Source organism: Micropterus salmoides, unplaced genomic scaffold (assembly GCF_014851395.1).
Source record: "Micropterus salmoides isolate LMB-PRFRI ecotype aquatic unplaced genomic scaffold, ASM1485139v1 Ms_hic_scaffold_3, whole genome shotgun sequence".
Taxonomy (NCBI): domain Eukaryota; kingdom Metazoa; phylum Chordata; class Actinopteri; order Centrarchiformes; family Centrarchidae; genus Micropterus; species Micropterus salmoides.
In genome coordinates, this window is record NW_024042261.1 from 22,168,929 (window position 1) to 22,196,447 (window position 27,519).

Below are 27,519 nucleotides of genomic sequence, written 5' to 3' on the forward strand. Positions count from 1 at the left end.
ATGTAATTCTATCTTCTGAAAGATGGGAGACGGTAGGCTTATCTAGAATTACCTCCACGCGGTTGTCTTTCTCCGCAAACCTGTTGCAGTTTACGTCCATGTCTGTCTGTCTGCGGAATGGACAAGATGGAGGAAAGCCCTTACTGTGCTAGTTGTTGTTTATTTATCAACTCTTGAATCAGGGCCAAAAAAGTGTCTGTCAAGGCCATTTTGAGGTCATAGTGACCTTTGACCTTTCAGTCAAAGGTGTCACAAATTAATTGTTGGACCAGCTGTAAAATTCAATTCTGGGGGGAAGAATTTACAATGTCAGATTACTGTACTTTACATGTCTGGTGCCAGATGTTTCTCAGGTAATATACTGACAAAAAACGTAACATGTTACATAATAATAATTCTGTTGTGTGTTAAACATTAATGTATATTTGAGCAGAATGTAACACACACACACACACACACACTCTTAGAACAGCCATTACACAACTATTCTCACCGACACCACACAACAAAAAGTTTAACTTCAAATTAGAACAAGTCAAACATTAGAAAGTTTTAAATTCTTAAATACCTGTGTGTGCGAGGGAATATTCCTCTGTACCATTTTAGAAATCTCCTACATAGAGACGTTTTGGTCAGCAGACTTCCATAAATAAGGTTTGGGGTGACTAAAGAGATAAATATGCAACAGGTTAACATTTCTACCCCAAATAAACAAGATTGTGATGTTTCATTTGGATCCAATATTTGTCAAATGCAAAGCTGCTTTGGTTTCCCTGCCAACCCTCCTGGGCCGCCTGGGATCATCTCACTGGTGATCGCTCTGTTTATCTTGAACATCAACAGATTGTTATGCTCCTAACAGCATCATTGATTGACAAGTGGCAGCCCCCAAATTGAGCCTACTAGAACCTGTGATTGACACTCCAGACACCACCTGAAGGAATCCGTGTGTGCTCAGGATTATGAAGCTGTTAGCAAAATTACCAGGTTAGCAGTTCAAAAATCTTTCCACACACATTGGGGATAAAGGCTGTTATAAAGGCTCGAGGAACATGTCTCTTACACCTGTGAATGAGCCACCTTGAGCCTGATTTCCCACAATGTGGCCTCAACAGTCATACATATGTAGCTAAGCAGTGGGTCTGTTCTTATGCCAGGTCAGCCTGATTATTGTGTTAAAAAAGTTGCCATTTACATTTAGATCACTCTTTGACATGACAAACACAGAATAATAGTAAATGATTAAAAGATATGCATAAGCCTGTGACTTGTACCCTCAACAGATGGCGTTGGTGACGTCTGGGGTGGTGCCTGACTGGCCAGGGCTCCAACACGAAATACACATAATTGTTCCCTTCCTCCTTCTCTTTCCATCTGTTCTCCTCCTCCCGGATGTAATCCGTTTCTCTAATCTTGATGCCCAAACACACCAAGAGCCACAAAACATAAAAAAAAGCTTGGAAACACCAACACAAGTATACCACACCCACAAATGGGATGCCTTGCCAACTGACTCATCTGCGATGCCAGTGACTTTAGTTCAAACATACGTTGCGCTAAATACTGTGCCATCACCATGCAACCCCTTCATGTGGGATTCTCACTCCTGTGCCACATATTTGATTAACCTCTCTGGTTTACGGGCACCTTATATAATGTACAGCTGGAATAAAACTATATGAACATCTGCATGCCAGGAGCAGTCCCATACAGATGAGAAAGACCAAGCACTCACTACTCTACATCGTTTTGACCTCAGTATCACTACCACTAAGAAAATATCAATCTCAAGACATGCATATTGCAGGTAGGGTTGATAAAGACAGACAGACAGTCATTTGCACATTACAAAAAGAACAGTTGCACATTAAAGACCCCTGACTGGTTTGGAGGACAGCTGGCTGGGAGAAACAAGGATTAATAATTGGTCAGAGCATCAGACTGTCAATATCATTGTCAAAAACAAAAGGCAGATTGATGAAAACATGACCGGCGTGTCAGCCTCTTCACATTATAAACCAGGAGAGGTTGTTTGTGACAGAAGGCTTGTGCCTTGTAGCCGAGCTTATCTCACTTCTCATCACAATGCAGATGACGCGCTACACTTACCATTCTGCAGAGATACACACAAACACGACCCAGTAGAGGACAGCGACCGACCGCAAGCTACTCCAGGTCTGTACGGACAAACCTTTTTGTGCCTCCAGCTCCAGCTGAGCTACACAGTGTTACAGCCAGACATTAATAACGTAGTGCTGCATACAGACACATGCTGCATCCCAGGCTTGCCTGTCTGTTGCTACTGCAAAGGAGCAGTGATAGTGGAAAAGACTTGCTTGAGAGAGAGAGAGACAGAAGAGGGAAGGAAAAGCTCTGTGTAGTAGATCAGACGTAGTGACAGACCTCAGGAAGAAAACAGGTGGCAGCTGGGATATCAAACAAACTGGACTCTAATGATCTTAATATTAAAGTATCAAAAAACAAACAAACAGAAGGCAACACAAAACATGTTCTTACATGTAATTGTTTGGGATAAACCCTAATGTTGTGTTTGTTGGTCCTGGAAACCCTGGGCCCTCTTTTACAACTCAGAAAACATAAATTTTGTTATCACCTTGATATTTCACGACTTTTCCTAATTTTATGAGACTTATAAACACAATTTAAACCCAAAATTTATTTTCTAATTGATCAAGAAACTGGTCTCAGAACCACAGTACACATTTTTATGGTTTATTGAAAACAAATAATAAAGTTTGCCGTGGTGGCAAGTTGAACTTAACTGCTGTGGTTTAAAAGCTGTGGAGAGGGCTGTCACCTCTGGTTTGTTTAGGTAACTCCTGCCCTGGCTAGAGTGTGTTTGGGTACATTCAGTGGGGCATGATAATATTTATTTAGGCTCTGCATAGCCTACTCCCTCGCTTACACATGAACAGAGCAGTAGCTAAGGGTGAGTTTGACAACCTTTGATGGTGCTAAAGTTAGCACTTCTGTGCGTTTAAGTTCAAATTTGTCACTCAACTTGTAGGTAAAACAAAGTGATGAGTGGGTTAGAACCTTTTTTTTTGGCGCTTGCCAAATACGTGTACGGCTGTGCTAAAATATTCACCGTCACTATTTTCACTGAGCTTTACTGTTCAATTACCTATGAACCAAAGGAAAAGAGGTACAAGTGCACACTGAGTTACGAGAAGAGCAGTTCTGCAGATTTCTGGAGGGAGGTGCATGATGCTTGACTCCAGATGAAGGAGTGTGACATTATGTATAGCACATGGTGTGCGTCACCGGCACTCACACCTCAAGTGAACGAGGTGTCAAAAGAGCGTCAAAAAGGAAATGGCACAGACTCAGTGAGACACCCGGCATCCTGCAGGGTCTCACACAGAGTGATGTTCAAACCCAGAACCCAGGGCGACTAATGGAATTAAATTATAAGCTTCTCATGATAAATATAGAGTTAATTTCTGTCAGTACTTTGCTAAAACAAAGATTAAAGTTTAAGTAGTTGCTCAACGGGACAGCCCATTAAAGTTGCCAACTTTTAATTTGGAAATACTGTGTTTCAACATCAACATTTTGATTTGACCTGAGGTAAATTTACTAAGAGGCTGTGTTATACTGGGAATTTTGCAGATGTGAAAACACTTGAGCAATAAATGTCAGACAGTCTTTTTTTTTTATATATATATGCCTCCTGCCTGCCAACGGTAAGTTAATAACCGTCTATGCCATGTCTCTGTAGAAACAGTCAAAAGCAGAAAACAGTCTTAAAGTTGCCCTCATTCTTAAAGTGAGTCATAGCACATCAGATAGGTCCTGTGTATGGTCGAGCACATCCAGTATTAAGTGTAGTAAAGGTAGGAAATTTGTCAGTATGGATGGTAAATGGTGAATGTGCAGAGTGTTGACATTGAAATAAATTTCTTCCTATAACGATGAAATATTTTTACCTGGCTGACAAGTGACATTTCAGCTGGCATATAGACAATGATAAATGATACAGAGTATCTCCAGGAGACATATTTTCAACTCATCTGGGACTGTAAGAAGCCTCTTTAAAAGGAGCGTCAGTCAGAAACAATCTGTTCTGTAAGTCAAGCTGAGCAGAGCGATGAACTCCACTGTTTTAAACAGCCTTGTCTCCATTGGCTGCTGGGAACAGCAGGGACTGAGCCACCATGACACAACGTGACAGTGATGCGAAGAGAAGGAAGCGGGTGACGGGCAAGTTCGGAGGAATTTACAACAGTGGCAGGAATATAGCAGTGAAAAAGCTTTGAGCAATGCAGAGACTGATGCACAGAGATCCAGAGATCAGAGGCCCAGAACCAGAATAACATCTCATAACTATCCATGAGGGTTGTTTTTTTCTGTCTTTTGCTTCGTTCTCTCGCAGGCATGACCCCAAAAGGACAAAAATGATCAGCCTGCCTATGAAGTGCAGTCATAAAGATCACATTCCTCTATTTCATTCAACTCTGCACAATTAGAAAAAAGTTAAATATGGCTATGATAACCATAAAAATGGGTTAACTGTGCATAGCAAAAGGCTTCCAGCACTTTAAAAAGCTTTCTGTTACTGCATCCATTGCAGAAGCAGTTACTGTGGCACTCAAAAAGTCATTCCACCAGATGTTCATATTATAATCTACAAAAAAACAAAAAGAGCAGATTTATGTTACACAAAGCAACCGAAGCCCACGCTCAAGAATGAACAGAAGTATAGTCACACACAGATAATGGTGTCAAAGATGGCGAACTATTGTCAAACTGACACCCGTGCACTTTTTAACCATTCGACTGAGTAGATTTCAAGTGGATTGTAATTTGTGTGGGGGTCATGATGTACAAACTGGGTGGACAGTCGGTGACATTAATCTGGTGGGGGGCTATATTGAGTTCATGCAGACCATCTGTGGTTGAGGAATAAGCGGCCCTGTGTTGATTTTTGTTTAAATTAGTGTGTGATAGTGTGTTAAGCTGTAAACTCCAGATGTGTTTACGTTCTCTGACGCTTGTGTGTCTATTTATCTATCTATGTGAGCGGACAGATTGCCGATAAAAGCTGCCATCGTCTAGCCAGCAGCTGTGCTTTGCTTAATAACAACAATCCAGTCAGCCACATCTGTAATGTCAAGATGAAAACCACAGCTATTTTAGGAGGAGAAATAAATGAAATGCCATCAAACCACTAATGTCACAAGTGGCCAGTGGAATATTAAGGCAAAGCCATCTTTTATTGAAGGGATTGGACATTTACCAGATGTAATTTTTCAATAGGTAAATGTTCACAGCCTTTTTACACAATGTAGAAAATGTAATAACTGCATATAATGTAATAAAAATTTGATAAAAACTAAAAACTTGCTGCATATAATAAAAATACAAATAAATAGCCTAATCAAATGTGCATTATTTACTAAGTGCTTCATGGAGCCGGCATTGATATGAATTTCAAATGTCTAGTCTGAGGCAAAGACACACAAATATAATGACAGGAAAGATATAAAGCTTTGCATCAGCTTACAAAAATGAACAGAGGAGCAAACATGAAGCTCCAAAATGTACAGTTCTGTAGATCAGGCCAAATGCTGACTTGTGGGAATGATATCTGACAGCACTGGTGCAGGCAGGGCTGAACCAACATTTTTTGTTTAGTAGGAAGTGCTAGTCACTTAATTAATGACTAGCACTAATGGTGGTATTTAATTTACCATAAACACAGACGCACTCACCTAAGCCACTACTGTAAATCCATTATCTCACTGACAGGCTGACAGAGCTAATGGACTGCACCCACATCACGCAGAACCAAAATATAGACATCTGTCGCTTTTCATTACCTTATTTCTTGAACATGAACTCATGCTAAAGCAATTAAGGACATTTTCTGTGTATGTCCACTCATAGTGAAGCCTCTGTACTAGCTACAGTAAAGCACAGTCAGAGCATAAAAATGTTTTTTAAAAAACAGTTAAGATGCTGAGGACACATCCCATGGGTAAAAGTACTGTCCACTGTGTGAATCATATTAAACTCTTAATATAGGCAGCAGGACACATCAGTTGGCACTTTCTGGAGCAGCAGCAGGAGTGGATCCCCCTATCTCACAGTAGAGACATCCTGCATGAGTGGAAGTTGACATACATGAATAGAAATGTGAAAAATGCATAATTTCTGGGAGTGATTTTTCCTTCTTGTTCCCTTCTTGTAGTTGGGAGCAGGAATCTGATTGCTGACCTTAGTCTGAATTCTCAGGCTAGCTCTATTAATAGCCCAGACACCAGCAAGCGCAAGACTCCTAAGTCAGCAGCCTGAGCTTGCACGCCAGGCCCCGCTTTAGTCTGGCTCTCGATGGACCGGGCTGTTGATTAGATAGAAAAACAAACCTCCTGAATCGCCTTCTCAACTCAATCAAGTTAGTCACTTCCCAAAGTTAACGCAGCTAAAATAAAGTACAAACATGGCAAATATCTTAAATTTCAGTAAACGCCTACCATGTACTTCCTAAAAGATCAACATCTGCAACTGCACTGAGATGAAACCTGTGTCTTTTTAAGCAGAATGGTATGCTTGCAACATGAAAAGCATAATGCTGCTAACACCGCAGAGAAGGGGGCACCCCTTTTGGCACGAGTCCCAGGGAATCTGGGCAGCAATGCGAGAGAAACACTGCTATGTTATAACCAGACTACTCATTCAGAGTGGGAAAACTGGGCTTTTGTCTCCACAAACTCTGAAAAACAGAAAGTATTTAGAGAATATTGGTGTCCTACAGCTCCAACACTAACAAGAGCTAGCTGTAAATCAGTAGAAAACTCGCCTAAATCCAGCAAGAGATTAACAGCTTGTGAGATACACTTTTAGACGAGCCAAACTCCTGTCATGCTATTAACTACGCCGCTCTGTGTTTTATGGTGACAGAAATGAACCATTCAAGCTTCTTCTTGTCACACAGGAATTCCTACTGATATGTTTGTGGGAGGTTTGCTTTCTTTAAAGCATCGGGGGATTGGCATTCATTGTCTTGGGATGTTATGCAGCGCCACAATATCTTATTCCCGGACCACTCGAGCTGTAGTTTTCCCACTGAAAACAACGTCACAACGAAAGTGGCTGAGTGGAGATGGCCACAAGTGTCATTCAAGATAAACATGGTCTCATAGCTACATCTTTCTGTCCACCTACGAAGTTTCTCCCTGTTGTCTTACAATCATAATGACAAGAAGAATAACCTCAACTTTGACAATGCCTGAAATATACACTTATGTCATAAACAGTTACAATATCAAGAACCCATTTTAACTGCTTAAATGAGAAGTTACACTGTGGCCGGTTACCAGGTCACATTTTAAACACCAATTTATAAATGTCCCTATTTTGTAATTTGATCCAACATATTGTCAAAGGTCATTCCACCTCCCTCAGGGTGCTCCTAAAATATGTCACATTCCTCACAATCATAAATATCACAAACAGGCGGCACACGAGGGCGACTGGCAGTCTGCTGTGGCAGTGTTTAACAGGTGGAGTGGAAGGGCAGGGACACTGAGGGTGTAAATTACTGCCCAGTGGTCAGCTCTGTGGTGGGACACTATAGGAGGGGTCTTTCAAACTCTTTAAATTCTGGTAAGTTTTTTGACATGACTTTAACTGTGGATGGAAGTGAAACCAAGACAACTTACTCAGCAACCTTCGGTGATAAACATCAATACAAAATCAATACAAAAGGCTGGCACAACAAACTGTAATAATACAATAATATTCGGGCCAGTAAGTATAAATCATTCTTTCCAGGTATTTTTAGTTTACTAGCCCGTTGCAAAGGAACCAAAAAGCTGACACTGCATCAGTGAAGCAGGGAAGGGACTTCCAGTAGTTGAAAAATTATCCACTATCTGTTCAATAGCTAATCAGAAGCTAAAGTGTGCCAATCTCCCCCAGCTTCTCTGCCAGCAAGAAGCGAGTTTGGTTTCTGTTGTGGCATCTCAAGCAAAGAGACAGTTCCAGGTCAACTTATCTTCTGGTTAAAGAAACTCTTTTAAAGGAGTACATGTGCACATACACACATAGATATAATCTCTATCTTCTAATTCAGCATAGGTTTTTAAAGTTACCCCTGCAGGAAGGAACCCGTGATAATGAGATAGAGACCACAGCAATAACACAACAGCCTTTCTGTATGAATCTGCACTAATTTACAGACTAATGAGGTCACTTAAGGACTTTGTTCAGTGAGCCGTTGACAATGAGTTAGATTTGCTTACAGCTGGACGAAGTCGAACCTGGGTCAAGTCCAACAGGTGCGCATGCACAGTAGTCGACAGTATGTGAGCAATTTGGGAGCTTGGCTGTAGCTGCAGTTCACTTCCACAGGGAAACATTATTTTGACCTTGGAGTGCTCAAGATTTTATGGGAAATTGATATGATCAATTTAGCTGGAAACACTGTAATGAGGTCACCCTCAACAACATACTCTTACGTAATAGTTATTTTAAGACAAATAAAATGTTTTTGTCTCTCTCTCCCCGGCCTTCAGTGTCTCTTTTTTTACACAAATGATTCTTAAAAATATCCCCAGAGGTGAGTGTGACCCCATTCTTTTGTGCAGACATTTTATAGAAAGCTATGACAACTGGGATCCACCTGCTGTAAAAACCTTCTTTCCTGTGTCTTTGTCAAAATACTTCATTAAAAAAACCCTGTAAAAACAAATACTAAGGATACTCAGAGAAAGGCCTGAATGAGCACTACCAATGTGTATCACCCCATAAAAGAGTTGCCCGTGGCAACCTGTTAGTCTACGAAAAATACCGGATGTTTTTCTGGTCTTTCAATGACCAAGAGTCTAAAAAGAGAAAAAAAAGGAAAACGGTAAAAATAAGGAAATCATTAGCTGCTTATGGTGCTTAAACACTAAGGCCAGCTCCATAAAGCAGTCAGTAATGGGCATCCACGCTCTGTGTCCTCTTAACCTTTGAAGATCACATGTGCACGCGCGCACACACACACATACACACACACACACACACTATAAGATAGACACCTGTAATTAAAACCACCTCACCCAGAGCAACAGCAAATGAGTATGTGGTTTCCTGCCAGTCAGAGGTTTTTGAACACTGTATTTTAGTAATTTTGGTTAAATCTCAAGCAATATCATTATAGATTTATTGTTAGTGCCCCTAAATTAAGAAATATAAATAGCAGAACAGGTATAAAGGATGTAAGAAGTCTTTGTGACTTGTGATATAATTGGAAACAGTTGATTAATCTTTTAAGCAGCTCTCGTAAAAACGTTGTGTAGTTGTATTTAAGTGTTTTTAACACAGCACACACTTAATTAGCTGGCATTTCCTGTGCACTCACCATTGAAAGCAGTAATTAAGGGTCCCTAATTTAAGACAGGTCCAACAGAACAAACAATTAAACAGATACAAGGACAGAATCGTGATCATGGGAGGTTTGTGACAGAAAAAAACTAACATTACTCTTCAGACAGATTGTCTTTAAGCATTGTGACTTTCAGTATAATTCTGATAATACCTAATGGGTGTTACTGTAAAATATTATCATACTGCTATGAAGACCTTAAAGCAGCTCTTTCCTGGAAAATAAAAATTTTAAAAACGCGCATACCTATTTCTAAGTATTTATTTTAAGTTCATAAACGTGCTCCTTGGCAGTGAGGGTGGAGACACATATAGAGAGAGATGGGTAAACTGTATAGAGGGATGCTGTGGTTTGAGCTCCTGGATAATAGGTAGGTCAACATGCCACAGATATGTGAGTGTGTTTATGAGGAGGTTGAGGAGAGAAAGCCTGAAAGCCAGAGGGAATGAATCCTGTAAGTGAGATTGACTATTTTAGACAGATGGGGGAGCTCCTTCGCACACCAAAAGACAAGGAGGAGGGGAAAAAAATAGGGGAGCACATAAAAGGGGAGAGAGGTGAAGGGGGAAAAGGGGAGCAGGCTCTAGGGGTCGAAGGAGGCAGGAGCCACATGTCTCCTCTTTGATCCTTCAATGAGACGCACATGTTGTGGCTCTCACCCAGTTTGTATGATCCAAGTTCTCGCAGAAGCACACTTCTGACACTTCCGACCCAAATCCCAGCACACTCAACACTACCGTTTTCAGTCGCTGATTCCCAAAACACTTCATATTTCAAAGCATTTACCACGCTACAGAAGAGGCAGTGAGACTCCCTTACAGTCTCTTGACTCAAAAAAAAGCACTGTGATCACCGTTGTAATGTCACAGAGCAACATGAAACCAATCAATGCCCAGACTAGTACCCAAACATGCCATGAGATTATCCAAACATACAATGATTCTCATCAATACTGGCCATATACTGTAGTTGTATAAGTAGAAGTAGTTGACACATGCTTAAATGGGACTGTCTTAAATAGCTTGTATTTCTTTCCAGCAAAATTTTCAAAAAGGAAAAAGTCTCAATCGAAAAATCTGTGAGATTTCGAGCATAGCTGTGCAGATGTTTTAAAAAGAAAACAGACTGACGTGCCAAAAAAGATGAAAGACATTTTAGAGCATGTAGTAACATCACTATGCAAAAGGAGCAGATCAGATCACAACTGATTCTCAGTATCATTTGGATTTTATCAGTTACTTGTTTGTACAAAACACTAAATTCACAGGACAATCATCTACAATCCTAAATCATCTGCAGCAGCAAATACACTAAATCTGTTTCCTTAAAACAGCAGTCAATTTTGACTTCCAGAGACTATCAAAAAAGGTAAAAAAGTAAATATTTACTGAACGGTGGTGTGCCAGTGCTTGGTTATTTCAGTGTCTGGATTCAAAAGGGCTGGCTGTGGAGTGATACGGATTAGGTCACACACATGTGCTCTCTCACACACACACACACATACATACACACACACACACGGCTCTGAGTCCGGTGTAATATGTAGAGGAAGGAAAAGTCACACACTGTACCGATGGTCAATAAAAGTGCACCTGGTCTCTGCCTACCTCTATTACATGTCTGACACTGTTAACTCACACTGGGTGAGCAGCAGCTCTGCGTGTGTTTGCTTGTGTAGTGCCTATCTATCTGCTGCAGTTAGGGTCTCCTGCTTATCTTGGCCATGAGGTCCTGTGATGTTAAGGGAACAGCCGATTCGCCACTCAAGCCAATGGCCACAACTGATTAAATAACTTACCGATTGATTTCCTCTCTTACAGTGCCATTCTCTAAACACTGTGGTTATGTCTTAAACTCCCAGCCTCCTACCTCCATCTATCGTCATGTCAGAGCATGCTAACGCATTCCATGTTTTACTGACTTACACAAGTGCTTAAATCTGATACCGCGATCTGTATAAGTATCTGTTTTGTCTGTGTGTGTGTGTGCCTGCTGGTTGTTGCCGATGGTGTGGAACAATACAGTTGGTTGAGCTATCAAACTGGTTTTGTATGTATTTTCTATACCAGTGGGTCTGTGGAACTACTTCTTAAGCAAAATGAGATCCAGTATGAAAAAAAGAGATGAGCTGACGGTGGCTTCTCACAATACTTGGGTTCAGGAAATCACCACCACTACTGAAGTGATGAGTCCAGTCACAAAATAGTCGTGAATTTCCAGTTAAGACTGCTTTATTGCCAAATTGTGGTAGAACACGGTAAGACGCTGTCCCTGACTGCATCACTCTCTTACCTGTTCATTTAAGTTTTTATAGTCAACTTTCATGCCATATAGTTGTTTAGGGTGATCTACAAACCCTTCAGTATCTTCCCTTTTCCTCCACATTATATCCAGTTTTCCAATGTGCATGCTCTTTTTATATTCAAACTCCAGATCCTGAAGATAAGGGGCTCATTTCCACTGGCAGAGTGACTCCCCCCCATCCCCCCCGTCCTGAAGAAGATCTCCTCCATCTCTCTTGCTCTTCCTTTTGACTTGGCCTGGCATTTCCTCTCACTGTCCTGCAGCACAGTGAGCATCTGAGAGTGTTTTCATAAGGGGAGCGGAGGGTGCTGCAGCTGAGGACCATGCTGGTTCTGGACACGCAGAACTGTCATCACTATGCATTAGCACATCCGCAAACTTCAGCACCCATTGCTACCAAAAGAAGATGTCAAACCGTGTAATATTTAAATCTTAGGCAACAAAAATAACTTAAAGGCTGAAGGCAATGTCAGTGATCTGCAACTGCTGATGGGTTAACACGTGTTGGGTATGATGTTGAATAATTATATTAGCTGGCATTTGAAAAAATATATAAATGACTGCCTTGGGGGCTCCAAATGTGACCTGAAAAACGTTATGTGAGGCTTGCACATAATGTTTACTTAGAAATAAATTCCTACACTACATTAAAAATCATTCACAATCTTTTTTGATACTGTCACAAGATTAGATCAAGGCATCTTGGCTCTCGGCCCAGGCTACTGTCCATTCTAACGAACATCAGTCTGGTTAATACACTGCCTGTGCTGTATGAGCGTTCACTGCAACATACTAAACATGGAAAGTGGCAGCAAGAGAAAACTTCACAAGGTATAGCCTACTGCAGTTCAGAGTTAGACATTTAGACCTTTCAAAAACACTTACAGACAGTAGGACTATATCTGTTTCATGACACTGCAGCTTTTACATGTCAGAAATAGCGTTAACTGCAAAAAACAGCATGACAGTAAATTTGGAGAAAACGTCTCTGTCCTCTATTAGACATGCATCATGTCTTGAGCTACTTGGGCTGCTGCTGGTGGAACAGAAAAAAACATGGTTCTTTACTTCTGACGTTTTATAAAGCTTTTTCCTTTAGCTGCAATGAAAACAATGTATTACTTCTTCAATGTCTTACCACAAATGTACGCGATAAAGAATAATAAAAGATCAAATGATGAAATGAAAAATGCTAGCATTTGTGCTAATATTTTAGCTAAGCTTGAATGCGTTAGGGTGAATTTTGACTACATGAACTAGACACACACAAGTTAAACTAAAGGCACACTTTCAATAGGCTGATCCCAGAAGGATTAGACATGACTGCACTCCAAACCACAGATTGAAAAGCTGGAGGAATTTGAGAGTTGTCCCACGGGCGTTAGAGGTTGGGAATGGATGCTGCAAATACTCTAATTGCGCAATATGAAGATGGAACCAGAGTATGCCAAATAAATGAAAACAGCCACACTAGAGATGTAAATTTAAGTGTGATGAAAAACTGTGCTGTCAGCTCCACAGCCACATCATTGTCAGCACTGGAGAGGACATGCAGTCCTTAGATGGACAATGCAAGTCTCTCAAACAAAGAACAGCTGGAGCACAAAATGATCTGTATGCAGAAAGAATCCTTTATTCCCTTTAATCATGGAGATCAGACAGCTTTAATAACTGCTGCCACGACCTAAACACCTGCCCCACTTCCTACCAGAAAGCTAATCATCTTTGGGTTGGTAGAACAGGGTCGCCATAGCATTTCATGCATTGCTAGCTGAGTGCCGGGTCCTCGGTGGGGGCCATGGGAACTGGGCTGAGATTATTTATAGGGGCTTGGCAGGGGCCACATCTATGAGGCTTTGGAGGAATGTCTAAGGTCGCTCTCTGACCAAAAGTTCTGCAGAGTGCTGAGGCTGGAGGTTATAAGGCTAGCTCAGGCTGACGTGGGACATCTGCAAAGATGAAGACACGAGCCAATTAGTTCAAGGGTCTGGTGAGCAGACCATGCAGGGACAGGAAGGAAGCGGTGAGCATAGGAAGTCAGAATGTCAGCAGAGGACCAAATAGGGCAATTCAACAAGCCATTTTAATGCTAGCAATTTAAGAGTGAGACAAAGACTATTACGTTCAACAGGCATCTTCATGTTGATATTCCAGAGAGGTTTGTATGCATACAAGGAGAGGGGACCAAAGATCTCAGATTTTCTGTAGCAACTCTACAATTATAAGACATACATGTGAAGATTAATTATTAATACCAAAATACTTTATCAAATGCTGTTAAGTACTTGTTGTGTAACTAAGCATCCTCGCTATACTAGTTTCAAGGCTGTTGGTGTTGATGCTGTGGGTCACAGTGGGAAAAGCACAGGTGTTACTAACATTAATGAGTGTCCCAGTGAGCTATGAGTCAGCATGCACAATAGCTAAATGGAATTCAGCCATCATTCATTTGATTATTTACACCTGTGTTTTTCCTGTTGTGACGCATCAAAATGTCTTCCGTGAGAAGCGCCCGTAGGTTTGAATTATATTGACTATACAATGGTCTTTCTAACAACTTTGCACCCTTGTATAGTAAATGAGGACAACAAAATATTACAAACTAGTAACTGCAGCCATCCTCCCCCCAAAAGAAACCAAAAACAAATCAAAAGCATGCACTGTATTTCCAGCTGTAATGATGTGTTGTAAATGCCCCACTTTAACCCTACGTACAGTACTTCATAATGACTGAAAGGTATATTTGCCTTACAATACAGCTTCTCCTTTCTGTGGAAAAACTGGCTCTTCCAAAAGAAACATATGACAGTGTCTAATGTTCACAACAAATCCCTCTCTAAGCACCCATCTTTCACCGGCCTCGTACTCAGTGAAGTGTTGTGTGCCTGCTCCCTAACCCGATTGTTTGCCCTTACATCAAACTGAAAATGCCCAGAGGGCCGCCTGTCAAAGCCAAAGCCGTAGGTCAAAACCCTGCCACTGCAGCCTCTGTGTCTGCATCACCACAGTGTGCCATCACACAGTGAATCTCACTACAAGCTCTGAGAATAAAGACCACACACTTCACCCAGTGGAGAGTTTTACAAAATGATGGGTCAGGTTTCTCTGATGAGAGACACACCACCCGGTCTCACTGAAGGGCTCACAGAGTAGAGTGGCACTATTGTCGGTGTGTGGATTCAGTCAGATGGTGTAGAAGATGATAGAATGACTGCACAGGCAGCAGTATAATGTCAACATTTGACACGATGGTTAAGATTCACATGATGATGAACAAATATGACGAGATCTATGTAAAGGAAGAGAGAGAACTTGGAATTAAGTATGTTTTGAACCATGGAGTGAGCATGTCATCAGATCATGTCTCACACCCATCATTTGATGCTCCCGTCGGCTTAATAACTTGTCATGTTATGCTTACAATCATATGTCTGTGTTTCTTCACCAATAAAATGTGAACGGATGGGTGTGGAGCAGCATATCTCCAGATACTGCCAATCCAGTTTGCAAATGAATGCAATGGGTGCGCACACAATGGGAGTGACAGCAAATGAGAAAAACAGACAGCTACAGGGGAAACAGAGGAAAGGGGGAAAAACGGCATCCACTGCAGTAGCTAGCAAGCTAATGGGCTAATAAATGCCAAGTATAGACTGACTACTCTTTGGCTGCAGTGGCAAGCAGCAATTGAAGGCACATGAAGCTAATGGCTAGTTGAGTAAAAGCCACAGAGGAATGCACCATGGTGAATGTGTGTGTGAGAGACAACCGTCTCAAGAAAGACAACCGTCCCCTCCTCTTCTTCTCTATCCACATCTGGCATTGCCCATGAACAGTGACGTCATTCTGTGTGTATGTGTGTGTGTGTGTGTGTGTGTGTGTGTGAGTGAGGTTATGTGGCATTTTAAGGCTAACAAAAGGAAGCCACAGCCACCCTCTTGCTTCACCACACCCCAGAGCCCTGTGTGGTTTACAGCCACGGGGTGTGGGCGCAGGGGGGAAGGGCACTTCAGATGTGTTAACCTGGAGTGAATGACTGCGTTCAGAGGAGAGATACATTGTGTTTAATGAGAATAACACAATGGGTGTGGTTTGAAGAGCAGGAACTACATTTTTATATACTTGGGCATCTGCTTATTTAATCACATACCCAGCAGCGAGAGATGTGCCAAACCCTTATGAGAGTAACCAGTGAATGCCATCACCCAGCCAGCAGCAGCAGCAGCAGCAGCAGCAGCAGCAGCAGCAGCAGCAGCAGCAGTCGCCGACGCCACCTCAGTGCCTTGGACAGATGTTGAAAGTTTCCTCACAAGGTGTTCCCTTTGTCAGCATACACTGCAGCTTTGTCACATAGGCTTGGAATGCTGCTGAGGAAGGAACCAGGGTTTGACACACCCATACGGATCCACTCTTGTCCACCCGTCTGTGAACTGTTTGGACTTGAAAACAAACACCCCCCCCATTCATCCGCACTCAGCCCCCGGGGGGGGGGGGGGGTTGGATATAGACAGTGACATGGAGGAGAGGAGTAAAAAGGAGAATGGGAGGGGGGCAGTTTTGACACTGAGGTGGCAGGCTGCTGGCTACTGGAAAAAACGATAACAGATGAGCACAGTTATGTTAAAACTACGAAACGCTTCGGGAGAGCTGCTGACTTTGCTGAAGGATGGTCAAGCTGTCGGCTAAGAGAAATTGCAATTATAACCACTAGAATATAAAGACTGAAAGTCAGACGAAAGCGGCAGGTACACAAACAAAGCTGACACACACACACAGCAGATTCTCAGTTGTCACTGTGCGAGACATGAAACAAGAAAATTTGTGCTCTGAGAACACGCCTGTTCTGGTGTCAAGCAGAACCCTGAAGCACAGAGAAAGTCACACAAGCTCAGAATATTCTCTGCAAAAATCACACGCTCAGTTTGAACACATAAAAAAAAAATATATTTGTCACACGTTCACATTAAGACTTAATAACAGGCCTGTGATTTCAGCAGAGTTTGAAACACTTACTCCACCTACTTGAAACTAATACATGAACTCCTTTCAAATGGACACAAACTGCACAACACCCCACTTGCAGTCACTATGAAGGGGTGAAATGGGCTGACATCAACAAACCATAGTGCCCTCCTTCTGATGAGATAATCGAGGCCAAATCTCCCTTCACCAATGACCTACTTCGCCACCCGCAGCAGGATTAAGGGAAAACTCTGGTTTCTTACCTCATCGTCTGGTCAGATGATTGATCAGCCGGAGGAATGATCCAGTGGAGGTCAGACACATAGGAGAGGAGCAGAAACACATTCTTGTCAAGATAGTACGAAAATATATCAATGGGAATCAACTGAAAATAAGTTAGCTGCACATTTATTATGTAAATAAAATGCTGGTAATAAACAACTGATTGATGTGGACATGCTGAGATTACATTTGGGATAGCATCTGACCCATAATTGATCACTGAAGGTAGAACCTATACAACTTATGGACATAAAAATAGTCACATAAAACAAGTCCTGCATCATGGACCGGTTGAATTTTTACATTTCTCCCTGGGCTTAATTAGTAACATATATGATGCAAAAAGGCACTTATTTTTACACTAACTGGTGGTGCAGACTTATTTAGATATGTCTTTCCAATCAGACACCTTACCAAAAGTTGTTTTTTAAAAATGCACATCTCTCGGCCGATGGCTGGCTTAATACTGATACTTTTTTTTCAAAGCTGTGTCATCACAAAAAGTTTCAATTAAATGTGTCAGTTTTTATTCATACTTCATCCATATGTACAACATATGATGAGAAACATTTTTAATAGAAAATCTAGAGATGTCAGTTCTGTGTGTGCACATATGTCTGTGATAAAGCTTGAGTGATGATGTTGCAAAAGTATCAAAGTATGCATGCTTTAAGGATTCCATGAAATTTAGTGTTCAAAGGCTGAGCATGTTTGTGTTCCCCAAATAAATTGGAGCCGGGGCCCGTGGTAGGATTTCTGATATACAGTGGGTGATTACAGCATTGGATACTTCTCCAGGAATACTTTTTTTGGAGAATGGGTTGCAAAAATACAGGACATTAATTATTACTGGACAATACATTTGGAAAACTACTATTTCCACATGGAGAAAACACCCAGCTGGCCCCTCCAGTAATTAGTCAAGAGTAGACGCCGGTCCAAATTATTCATGATGTTTTCCCCTTTTAGTTTTTAAAAGTGAAAAACTAATTTCTTTACTGCAAGCTGCCAAAAAATTTACTGGCAGTGTTACAAATATTGATTCTTCTACTTTAAACTCAGGACCATCACTGCCTGTACACTCACAGAGCAGACTGTGCTGAGATGCAGGTCAGGGGACTGAAATATCATTACAGCCTCTGCCACCATTTACAACAAGTTCAGGAAGAGTAGAAATGTTACAGCTGAGAGGCAGTGGTTTACTAGTGCCTGCATATGGACAATATATAATGGATGAGCTGCACACTGCTGCTGCTCTTTAAAACAGAACTGGCATCAGCGTGCATCAGTCCGGATGCACTTGGGGTGAAATTACTGTGGCAGGACGACATGCAAATAAGACTCCTGTGGACTGTTGACATAGCAAACAAAGGAACAGATAAATAAAACATCCACACCACAGTTCTCCAAAAATGTCTGCAAATTTAGAGCTGAAAACATCTTATTACAGAGATGCAGAACATGTGATCAATGTTAAATTCCTGTGCTGTAGTATAATGGCTACTTGCTTGACATGTTAATTTTTCTTGCGGTTCATCTCTTGACCTACATGCTGAGGTCCTCCACCAGCGATGCTGTCAGCGCAGCCACAGGCAGCGGCGAGGATGGTAGCATCTCTCCACAAGGCTTTCCCTGAGGAATGTCAGCCACTGCTGACTGTGCCACCCATCCACACCGCTCACTTTGCTACTGGGAGCCTTTTTCAGTTTGTTTTTAAGTGACTATGCGCTGATGTCAGGTGCTGTTGGAAAAGTAATGTGTTGCTTTATTTGTCAAATGGGTTATGGGCTCTTAATAAAGCAGGCCTAGATTTTGGTTCCACCTACAGCTGGCAGGTCAGATCAGCTAAAAATGGAGGATAACTGAGATATTTAATGTAAAATGTTATAATGTTTTGCTTGCAGGGTTTTCAATTCCCTGACTGATACGTTGTCAACTGTTCTGCAAAGAAATATCACTAAAGAAATAAAGATTATGATTTCCCGGTGAGGTGAAACAGTCATCAGTAGCACACACCACTGTCAAACATGGAAAAACTAACATTTGAACTTTTCACTAAGATGTAAAATCTGTAGTGGCGCCACAAAAACGCCAACTGACAGAGAAGCTAAAGGTGAATCTTCTAAGTGTACAGTTTCATTGACTGGTGAAGGACAGATAACATGACTAAAAATAAACTCTGAAATGTAATATGGATTTAAAATAGGCATGTTTCTCATTGTCTGTTAAGAGGTACTTTTGTGGTTTCTGGTAAAAGTAATGCAGTAATATGTTATATTTAGATCTATTTGAGTAGTTTAGTCATACATCTATGGATACAGCACTACTGAGTGAGTAAAAAGGAGCAATTGTGCACAGAAATTGACGAATTAAAGGTGTACACATTTGTGAGCATTCAAGTGCCCTTTCAACTTTGGGGTATGTTTGTTATCAAATCTAATCATAAAACTTGAAATGCAGCATGAGACCACATGGAGATTCAGCACAGAGTGGGAAATTAAGTTTTTTAAATGCGAACATCTACCAGCCAGTAACAGATAAATGTTTAAACTCATTGGCCACTCAATAGTAAATAATTATTTTGTGTCTATCTACCAGCCACGTTCATATCTTACCAGCAGGTACTAGTTGCCCACACTGCTATCTCTGTATGCTATCTGCATGACAGCTGTCGTCACCTCCCACTATTTCCTCTCCATCTTTGTCTCCAACACACCCCCACTCTACATACTGTATATACACCACAGGGCAACTGTTTCAACAGGCCAGATGTTTCCAGTGCTCCATATCATGAGACTGAAGTGCCTGAAAAATAAACTCCTTTACTTTAATTTATTTAGCTAATACAGTTTTCAGACATGATAAGGAAGTGGTGATCTGTGTTTTATACCGTTTGAAACAGGAAACTAAATCTCTTTGATGCCAGAGACAGATGCTCTGGACTGAGTATGGAGCAGAGCTAGGACTACACATCAGCTGATTTTAGCTTATTGCAAATTCAACATATCAGTGTTTTATATTGGCTGATAAGTAAGAAATGTCCACGCAGAAAAGCCAAAAAATGTTATGTAAGAAACAGTGCTTCATTTACACAGTTTGTCGCCCAGATGTTTATTTTTCACCTGTAAATGCCCCTTTAAGTGAATAGCATGGTCACAAGTCTGTGAAAAAACACATCTTATGCACTATCTGCAATGGTGGAAATTAATAAGCACATTTACTCAAGTACTGTAGGGTTTTTAAGTACAATTTTGTGGTGCTTTGCTTGAGTATTTCCAAGTACTTTTTCTACTCCACTACATTTCAGAGGCAAATACTTTATAAATACTAATTTTTACTCAACTACATTTATCTGGCAGTGTTAGTTACTAGACACTTTGCAGATTCAGACTAATAATACAAAATGTAATCAACCCATGAATTATGGAGTAAATTTCTTTGGGTACTCTAAGTACCCTAAGCTATACTTTGATGCCAGTACTATTACTTGTAATGAGTTTTGTTTTTCTACACTGTGGTATTGCTACTTTTACTCAAGTACAAAATGAGTAGCCTACTTCTTCCAAATCAGCGTGACTGATTCATAAATCCAGTATTGTTCCAGCTCTAGTGTGGGAGTGAGGCAGAAAAGTGTAAAGCCTCTTAGTCTTGACACAACAAACGGAGCCAGAACTGCTTGTTTTACGACTGTTGAAGAGTAAATATGCAAACAATGTGATGGGGCGAGTCTTTCATGCAGCAAGAGCTGTAGTTCATCGGTGCAGTCCAGCCAACGCTATTTCATCGTGGATCAGAAATAGTTTTGTGTGTGGCGAGTCTTGCATAATTGGAGAACTGCAGTGTGCTGCTGTGTCCCGTGCGGAGCTCTGGCATAACTACCAGGCTTTTTAGGGATTTGCGCTTAGCTGAACAGAGTGTACCCTCTATCCGGTGAGAGTGTAATTTATAAAATATATTACAAAAACTGTACTCTTATCATCGGCTAACATACCAGGATACATTTGGACCTGTAGCAAAACAGGGCCGATATCAGGACAGTGCCGTGTTGGTATTTTTTTGTTTTCTATAGATATACTAAATTAATAAAAATGCGGTTTAAAGGGAAGGTGGAATTCTAGGGACACTCGGCGAGCATCACCGGAGAAATAAAATATCCCACATGCAGTGTCCCACAGACGTGAGAATAAACTCACCGTGGTTGAACATTGCGGACCGAAACCGGTTGTTGCTGGACGAATTTTCCATCTTTTCCAAGTTTAAATAAGCGCAAACAGCTGCGACCTCCTCCTTCTCCTTCTTTCGTCTTCGGTATTTCCGTAATATCCTCTCTCGATCTGAACACAACTGCGGTGAAATGACAGTCGGTGTGTTGTGTTTGACCGGACAAACCCGTCCCCCCCCGTCTGTGTGTGTGTGTGTGTGTGTCTGTGTGCGCGCAGCCATTCAAAATCGACGAGCCAGCCTGCCATGCCGGTGACGTCACGAGACACCAGCAGTTGCAGCAGCGTCGGAATGAAAACAATCGCACGTGGATGCGATGGGAAACAGGTCACGTGCACCTGCAAGAGGAGAAAAATAGCCTAAATAAAAATGCGCCATTCCTCGAGGAAATTAACAAGTCCGGTATATGTCAGCATTTAGAGGGAGAGCACACACATATACAAACTGAGTGTATTTGAATGTTACATGAATAATCACTGAACACAGTTTTAACTCAACTAAACAGTGTTTACAGGGTTATTGTTGGGATATTAGTTATCATAAAGGCTACAGGTATAAAAAAACTCTAATGCATTAATAATAATAATAATAATAATAATAATAATAATATAATAAAATACCCCCCCAAAATAGTCATATGAATATATGAATATGAATAAAATAAAAGGGATAAAATAAAGTCAAATAAGATCGGGAAAGGCTCTCCTATAAAAGTATGTTTTAAGAAGGGACTTAAGAGTTCACTGACTCAGCTGACCTGATTTCCTCGGGCAGGCTGTTCCAGAGCCTCGGGGCCCTGACAGCAAACGCTTTGTCCCCTTTAGTTTTCAGTCGAGACTCTGGAACAGACAACAGACCTCTGCCCCAGGATCTCAAGGTACGTGCTGGTGCGTATGGGACTAAAAGTTCAAAAATATAACAAGGCGAGAGGCCACGAAGAGCTTTAAAAGTAATCAATAGAATTTTAAAGTCAATTCTAAAACATACTGGGAGCCAGTGTAGTGAAGCTAAAATAGGAGTAATGTGGTCAAATTTTTTTGTTCTGGTTAAAAGCCTGGCAGCTGAGTTCTGGGCAGTCTGGAGTCGATCAGTAGATTTTTGGGTTAAACAGGTGAAAAGGCTGTTGCAATAATCCAGGCGTGATGGGATGAAGGCGTGTAAAATGGTCTCGGTGTCCTTAAAAGTTAACATAGATCGAATTTTTGCTATATTTATAAGTTGATAAAAACATGATTGAACAAGCTTTGTGATGTGCTGCTCGAAATTTAAATTACTATCAAACTAACAAAGGTTCTTTGCAACAGGCTTAATGTGATTTACTAGGGAACCAGCAGATGGCAGTATTTGTTTTGCCATCTGCTGAGACCCGATGACCAGGATTTCTGTTTTGTCTGAGTTCAGCTGGAGGAAATTATTTGACATCCATTTTTTAACTTCACAAAGGCAGTTGTTAAGTGAACTCAGCACTCCAGGGTCTGTGGATCTGACGGGCAAGTATATTTGTGTGTCATCAGCATAAATATGAAAAGAAATGCCATGTTTATGGATAATATGTCCAAGGGGAAGCAGATACAAGGAAAACAAAATGGGTCCTAAGACCGACCCCTGAGGCACACCATATTTAACTGGACAGAACGAAGAGACATAGTTGTTTACAGACACGCAAAACAAGACAGGTAGGATGAAAACAGTACCAGAGATCCCCACCCAGTGCCTCAGTCTGTCTAACATGATGTTGTGATCAATGGTGTCTAAAGCAGCGCTAAGGTCCAGGAGTACAAGGACTGAGCACATGCCTTCATTAGCAGACATTAAAAGGTCATTGGTGACTTTAATTTGAATACTTCCTGAAACCAGATTGAAACTTTTCAAAATGTGGCAGGTAACCTGATATGCTAAAATATTATCCCCTATACATGTTTTTAAAATGATTAGTAGGCTAGTACTATTAATACTAGCAGTAAAGTCAGTAGTGCAATGGAACACACATTTACTCAAGTCAGAATCAGAAATACAAAATACAAATATTGATCCCCAGGAGAAATAGTTGTTACAGTAGCTTACTTTGCAAACAAAGGTAATTAAAGAAATAGAAATAATAAAAAGTTGACATGTACAAAATATATAAAAGAAAATATGCAAATCTTATAATAAGCACGTACTGAATGTAAGTATTGCACTTACTCGAATACAAGATTGTACCATATTCTTGAGGTACTTCATTTTACAACAGTTCACTACTTTATTTTGAAATCACGATTTTACATACAAAACACACAATAGGTTTATAATATGATACATTTTTGGGCGTTTTAAGTATTTTATATTTAAAACTTTAAGTTCATTTAGCTGATAAAACCGCTGTACATTTTGAGTATTTTAAAATTTTGGTATTATGCCTTTTAATTGAATAAAGGATTGAAATACTTTTTCCACTACAGGTATGATGCAGTATTTGTAGTAGTAGAATGAGTGACATTAGCGTATATACATATTGTCCACAAGGTTGAGAGATGAGCTGCTGTATGTAGTGTTTTGATTATACAGAGATTCTTACCCTTTCAATCTCACCATAGAAATGACCTGCAGAGATAGAGAGTGACATCCAGTGGTCAATGTGTTAACATGTCTAATGAATTCACCTTTTCTTTTCCAATGCAAGCACCATTTTTTTTTACCACTTTAATGCAACCCACACATTTTCTCTGCTGATAAAGCAGCTCTTCTAGTGAGAGAAGCAGATTTTGCACATATCATTAGAGCTGTCGTACTTGTGTGTGCTTTGTACAAATATTGAAGAATAGTGATAAAACTGTAGCGTTTCTGTGGCTCTTCTTGTCACTGACATGCAGTAGTGAGAAAGACGTCGTCATTAATGAACAAACACTTTCAGTTTGTTTTAGAAGCAAATTTTATTTTTAGCTGTGACAAAAGGGGGGAAAAACAGTCGCCTCCTCAGAGTCTAAATGTTCATGTTCAGGATTAAAGTGCAGAATTGTTTTCACAGCTTGTGTAAAAAATTAAATAAGACAACAACAAAAAAAGAAATATTAAAATATAAAAACTGACAATGGCAGATCTGGAAAATATAAATATAATACAGAACAAGATGGAATCTCATACAACATAGTATCAGCAATGATTTTCAATCCACTTGAATCAGGCTTGCACTTATGATACATAAAAAAAGGAGATCAGTTCACGTTTTCGAGTCGTTGGCAAGGCTAGCTTACAACAAAGGCACAGCATTGTTCAGAGGTAACGATCCTTTGCAAAGAAGTGCTGCGGCAACATTCTCGCTGATCATCAACACGCCCTCACAGACACACCCAACATGCTCAACACGGCTCACACAGGAAACAGCGGCAAAGCCACTCATGTCTAGTGCATGCCCACGGACGAACACATCAACCAGGAGGGGACTTGTTTTGCAGAAGCAGATTTTGTGTTTTCAGCCTATACATGGACAGAAGATTACATGCTCTGTGAGTCTCACTGTTACTGTTGAATGCTGCTTTGCTATCAAGCTGCTGAATTAACTGAATTGTGAAGAAAAGCACCAGAAAATTGCGGCCCTGAGCCAAAAGAGTATGATGGAGGAGGTTGAGAGGTGAGACAGGCCAGTTTAAGTGTTTAAGTCTATTATCAGAAAGACCTGCAGTGGCTGCAGCCTCTGTGGGCATCACATACGAAACCAAGCAGTCAGAAACAACACAGAACATCATTCACAAAGGACCAGTCTGTAGGCAGCAGGCAGAGCTGGGTCAGCACATCCTCCTGGTAGCAAACACCAGAAAACTTTCAAAGTGGACATAATGGTACTTTATGACATTTTGAAGGCTTGAAAATGAAAATATAGCCATTATGTCTACAGATGTATGACTTTACTTACAATAAGATCACAAAGGGATCAAACAGACTCCTGCCGAAAACTGTTTAAAAGTGACACTGTGCACATAAAATGCATCTAAATAATCAGAAATGTCACTAATCCTCACGCAGGTCCAGTTTACTATCAAGAGGATGAGTTTCCCAGGTCCCATTTTTAAAGTTGAAAGGCTCTATCAGTGTCTTGCATTCATATAATCAACCTGAACCGACATAATTTATTTCCTTATCACAAGTTAGCCCAAGAGAGGAAATTAACAAATGTGGCCTCAACCAGCCATTTGGTAATATAGTGCAAATAAAAGTACTTAAGTCTATACAAAAAGATTTCAGTGGTTATATATAAAAAAAACAGATGCTGTGTTTTTTTGTCCTTTATATTTTAGCCTGGCTTTCTCTGTTGACTTTTTTTTGTCTTTCACTCTTTGTTTTTCTTATTTAAAATGACAGAATTTGGAGAGAAAATCAGATAGATTCAGAAGCCGGGACAGACCTAACTAGTACGTCATGCAGCTTGTGAAAACAGCAGCAGGAAATAAAAAAAGATGTGTGGACAAGAGACAGAAATTTTATGTTAGAAGGTGCAAGAGAGGAATTTGACAATGGAAGAGATTATTTCTGAGGAGTGCGCATATTTATGCAAAGACAGGAGTAAGGACAGTCGCATACATACAGTGATATTTACAGCTAGCATTTTACATGTAAACAAACAGTTGGTCATCCACCAGAGGAGAGACAAATATGTGGACAGACAGCTGACGTGATGAGGCAGTACCTGGTGATATTATTCCCACGCCTGAACCACTGTACAGTACATGAGACTGATTGAGATCCCTCAAAATTCTCAAAACACAGTTGAGAGTTGATCATAATATGAAGATTTTGTTTAGCAAGTTTGATGTGATTGGACACTCCAGTATTACAATAAAGTTGACTTCATGAAAACGCCAAGATGACCTGTCAAATATTTTTTGGATGGAGGGAATGTAACAATTACTGAGCTTGAACTGAGGGTAGGTAAGATATTTTGTGGCGATATGATTCCTCTTATTTAAATGCTAAAAGCCCCTCAGCAGCTGTCACAGTGGTGACAACGTAGAAAAAAACTCCAACAATAAAGCTTTCGGCTGTGCCCTGTTAACTGCAGTCAAACTTCAACTCTCCTTAATTTCGACTGGTCGGCCAATAAAAATATGGCAATGTAGCATACGTATAGAAAATATGTCTGTAGATTTACAATATTTAAAACATTTACAATGTACACTGGTACGCGTTTGAATGTATAAGATGCCACGTCAATATGAATGGGATACGCTAACAGCTCTTGAAATCGGGACATTTCGTACCAAATGTATGTAAAAGATGTGTACCTCAACGGTGCTACACAATACATGAGGGAGAGGGGGGGCGGCACCACAGACACACACAGGTCGTGCAGTTTATGACCAAACGAGGTCAGAGGGACACGATGAACCAGGATGTGACCTGACAGCATTATTTACAGTCATGCACTCTTCAGTGAGCTATTTTAAAGCTTGAAAGGTTTTGTTTGACTTGTACAAGTGGACAGCAAGTTTAGCTAATCCTTTGTGTTCTACAGACGCACTCATCTCCTTTGCATTTTTTACTGGTTCAGTTTTGATATCCAAACCAAAAGCAAAAAATTTAACCAAACTCACACAGAAACACAGTACCGCACAATGTACTCTGTAGAGGCCCAAAGTGAGGAGGCTGAAGGTTTTTGCCTCATGCTTTGTTTTTTTTGGACTACTTTATCCACATGAATATACACACTACAGTAAGTACAGTAAGTATTCTTGAAGGGAATGATCACTAATGTTAAATCTATGATTCAAGAGTCGAGTCATGATTTGAAAGCTGGGTCTGATTGCATATGACATGTTCCACTTTAGCTTCGGGCGCAGCAGATTCAAGCTATCATAGCTAATGTCTCTTGATTTGATTATGAATGTGTGTGTGGTTGTGCATCTCGCACAGGTGGCTTTTCAGATCCACGTTTTCCCCCTGAGTCTACTCGTTAAGCCTGAGCCGGCCTACACAGCAGCATGTGCTTTAAACATGGAGGAGTTTTTAAGTGACTCCTCCAGCCACTGAATGCCCGAGGCAGGCCATCGCTGCCCTTGTGGGGTTAACTCTAATTTCCCACCCCCTCCAGCCCTACTCCGGCTGTTCAGGGTGAGTGTGCAGGCCGTTTTCAAGGCGAGTGATGCCATGGTTCTCCCAGAAGGCCTTGTGCAGCTGGTCCACTTCAGACACCAGGGGTAGACCGATGTCCAAGTGCATCTTCAGGTTCTCCAGCCACTCCTCCAGTTTGGAGAAAGCAGGCCTGAATATTCAGAAAGCAGATAGGGATCTCAGTTTATAATGATTTTTGATTTATTTATATTCACACAATAACACTTTGTCCTTTTAATCAGAATTCTATCTATCCATCCAGATAGTTTTGT

General features: G+C 40.8%; 2 protein-coding genes across 6 annotated transcripts in view; both read right to left on the reverse strand.

Moving 5' to 3' along the window:
* Window positions 1-21,352, reverse strand: part of sept4b (septin 4b) — a 43,096-nt gene extending 21,744 nt beyond the window's left edge. Inside the window, exons 1-2 of one of the 2 annotated variants that reach the window (XM_038694049.1) lie at window positions 21,136-21,352; window positions 16,924-16,931 (exon numbers count right to left, since the gene is read on the reverse strand). In XM_038694049.1, the coding sequence (XP_038549977.1) occupies window positions 16,924-16,931; window positions 21,136-21,187 (60 nt within the window). In that variant the 5' untranslated portion in view covers window positions 21,188-21,352. Of the gene's footprint in view, window positions 1-2,109; window positions 2,133-16,923; window positions 16,932-21,135 lie in introns of those variants that run through there. The other variant, XM_038694051.1, reaches the window with a different exon arrangement.
* Window positions 21,353-24,056: 2,704 nt separating this feature from the next.
* limk1a (LIM domain kinase 1a) overlaps window positions 24,057-27,519 on the reverse strand; it is a 53,857-nt gene continuing 50,394 nt past the window's right edge. For all 4 annotated transcript variants that reach the window (XM_038693264.1, XM_038693265.1, XM_038693266.1 and 1 more), the window contains one exon: window positions 24,057-27,398. In XM_038693264.1, the coding sequence (XP_038549192.1) occupies window positions 27,230-27,398 (169 nt within the window). In that variant the 3' untranslated portion in view covers window positions 24,057-27,229. The remainder of the gene's footprint in view (window positions 27,399-27,519) is intronic.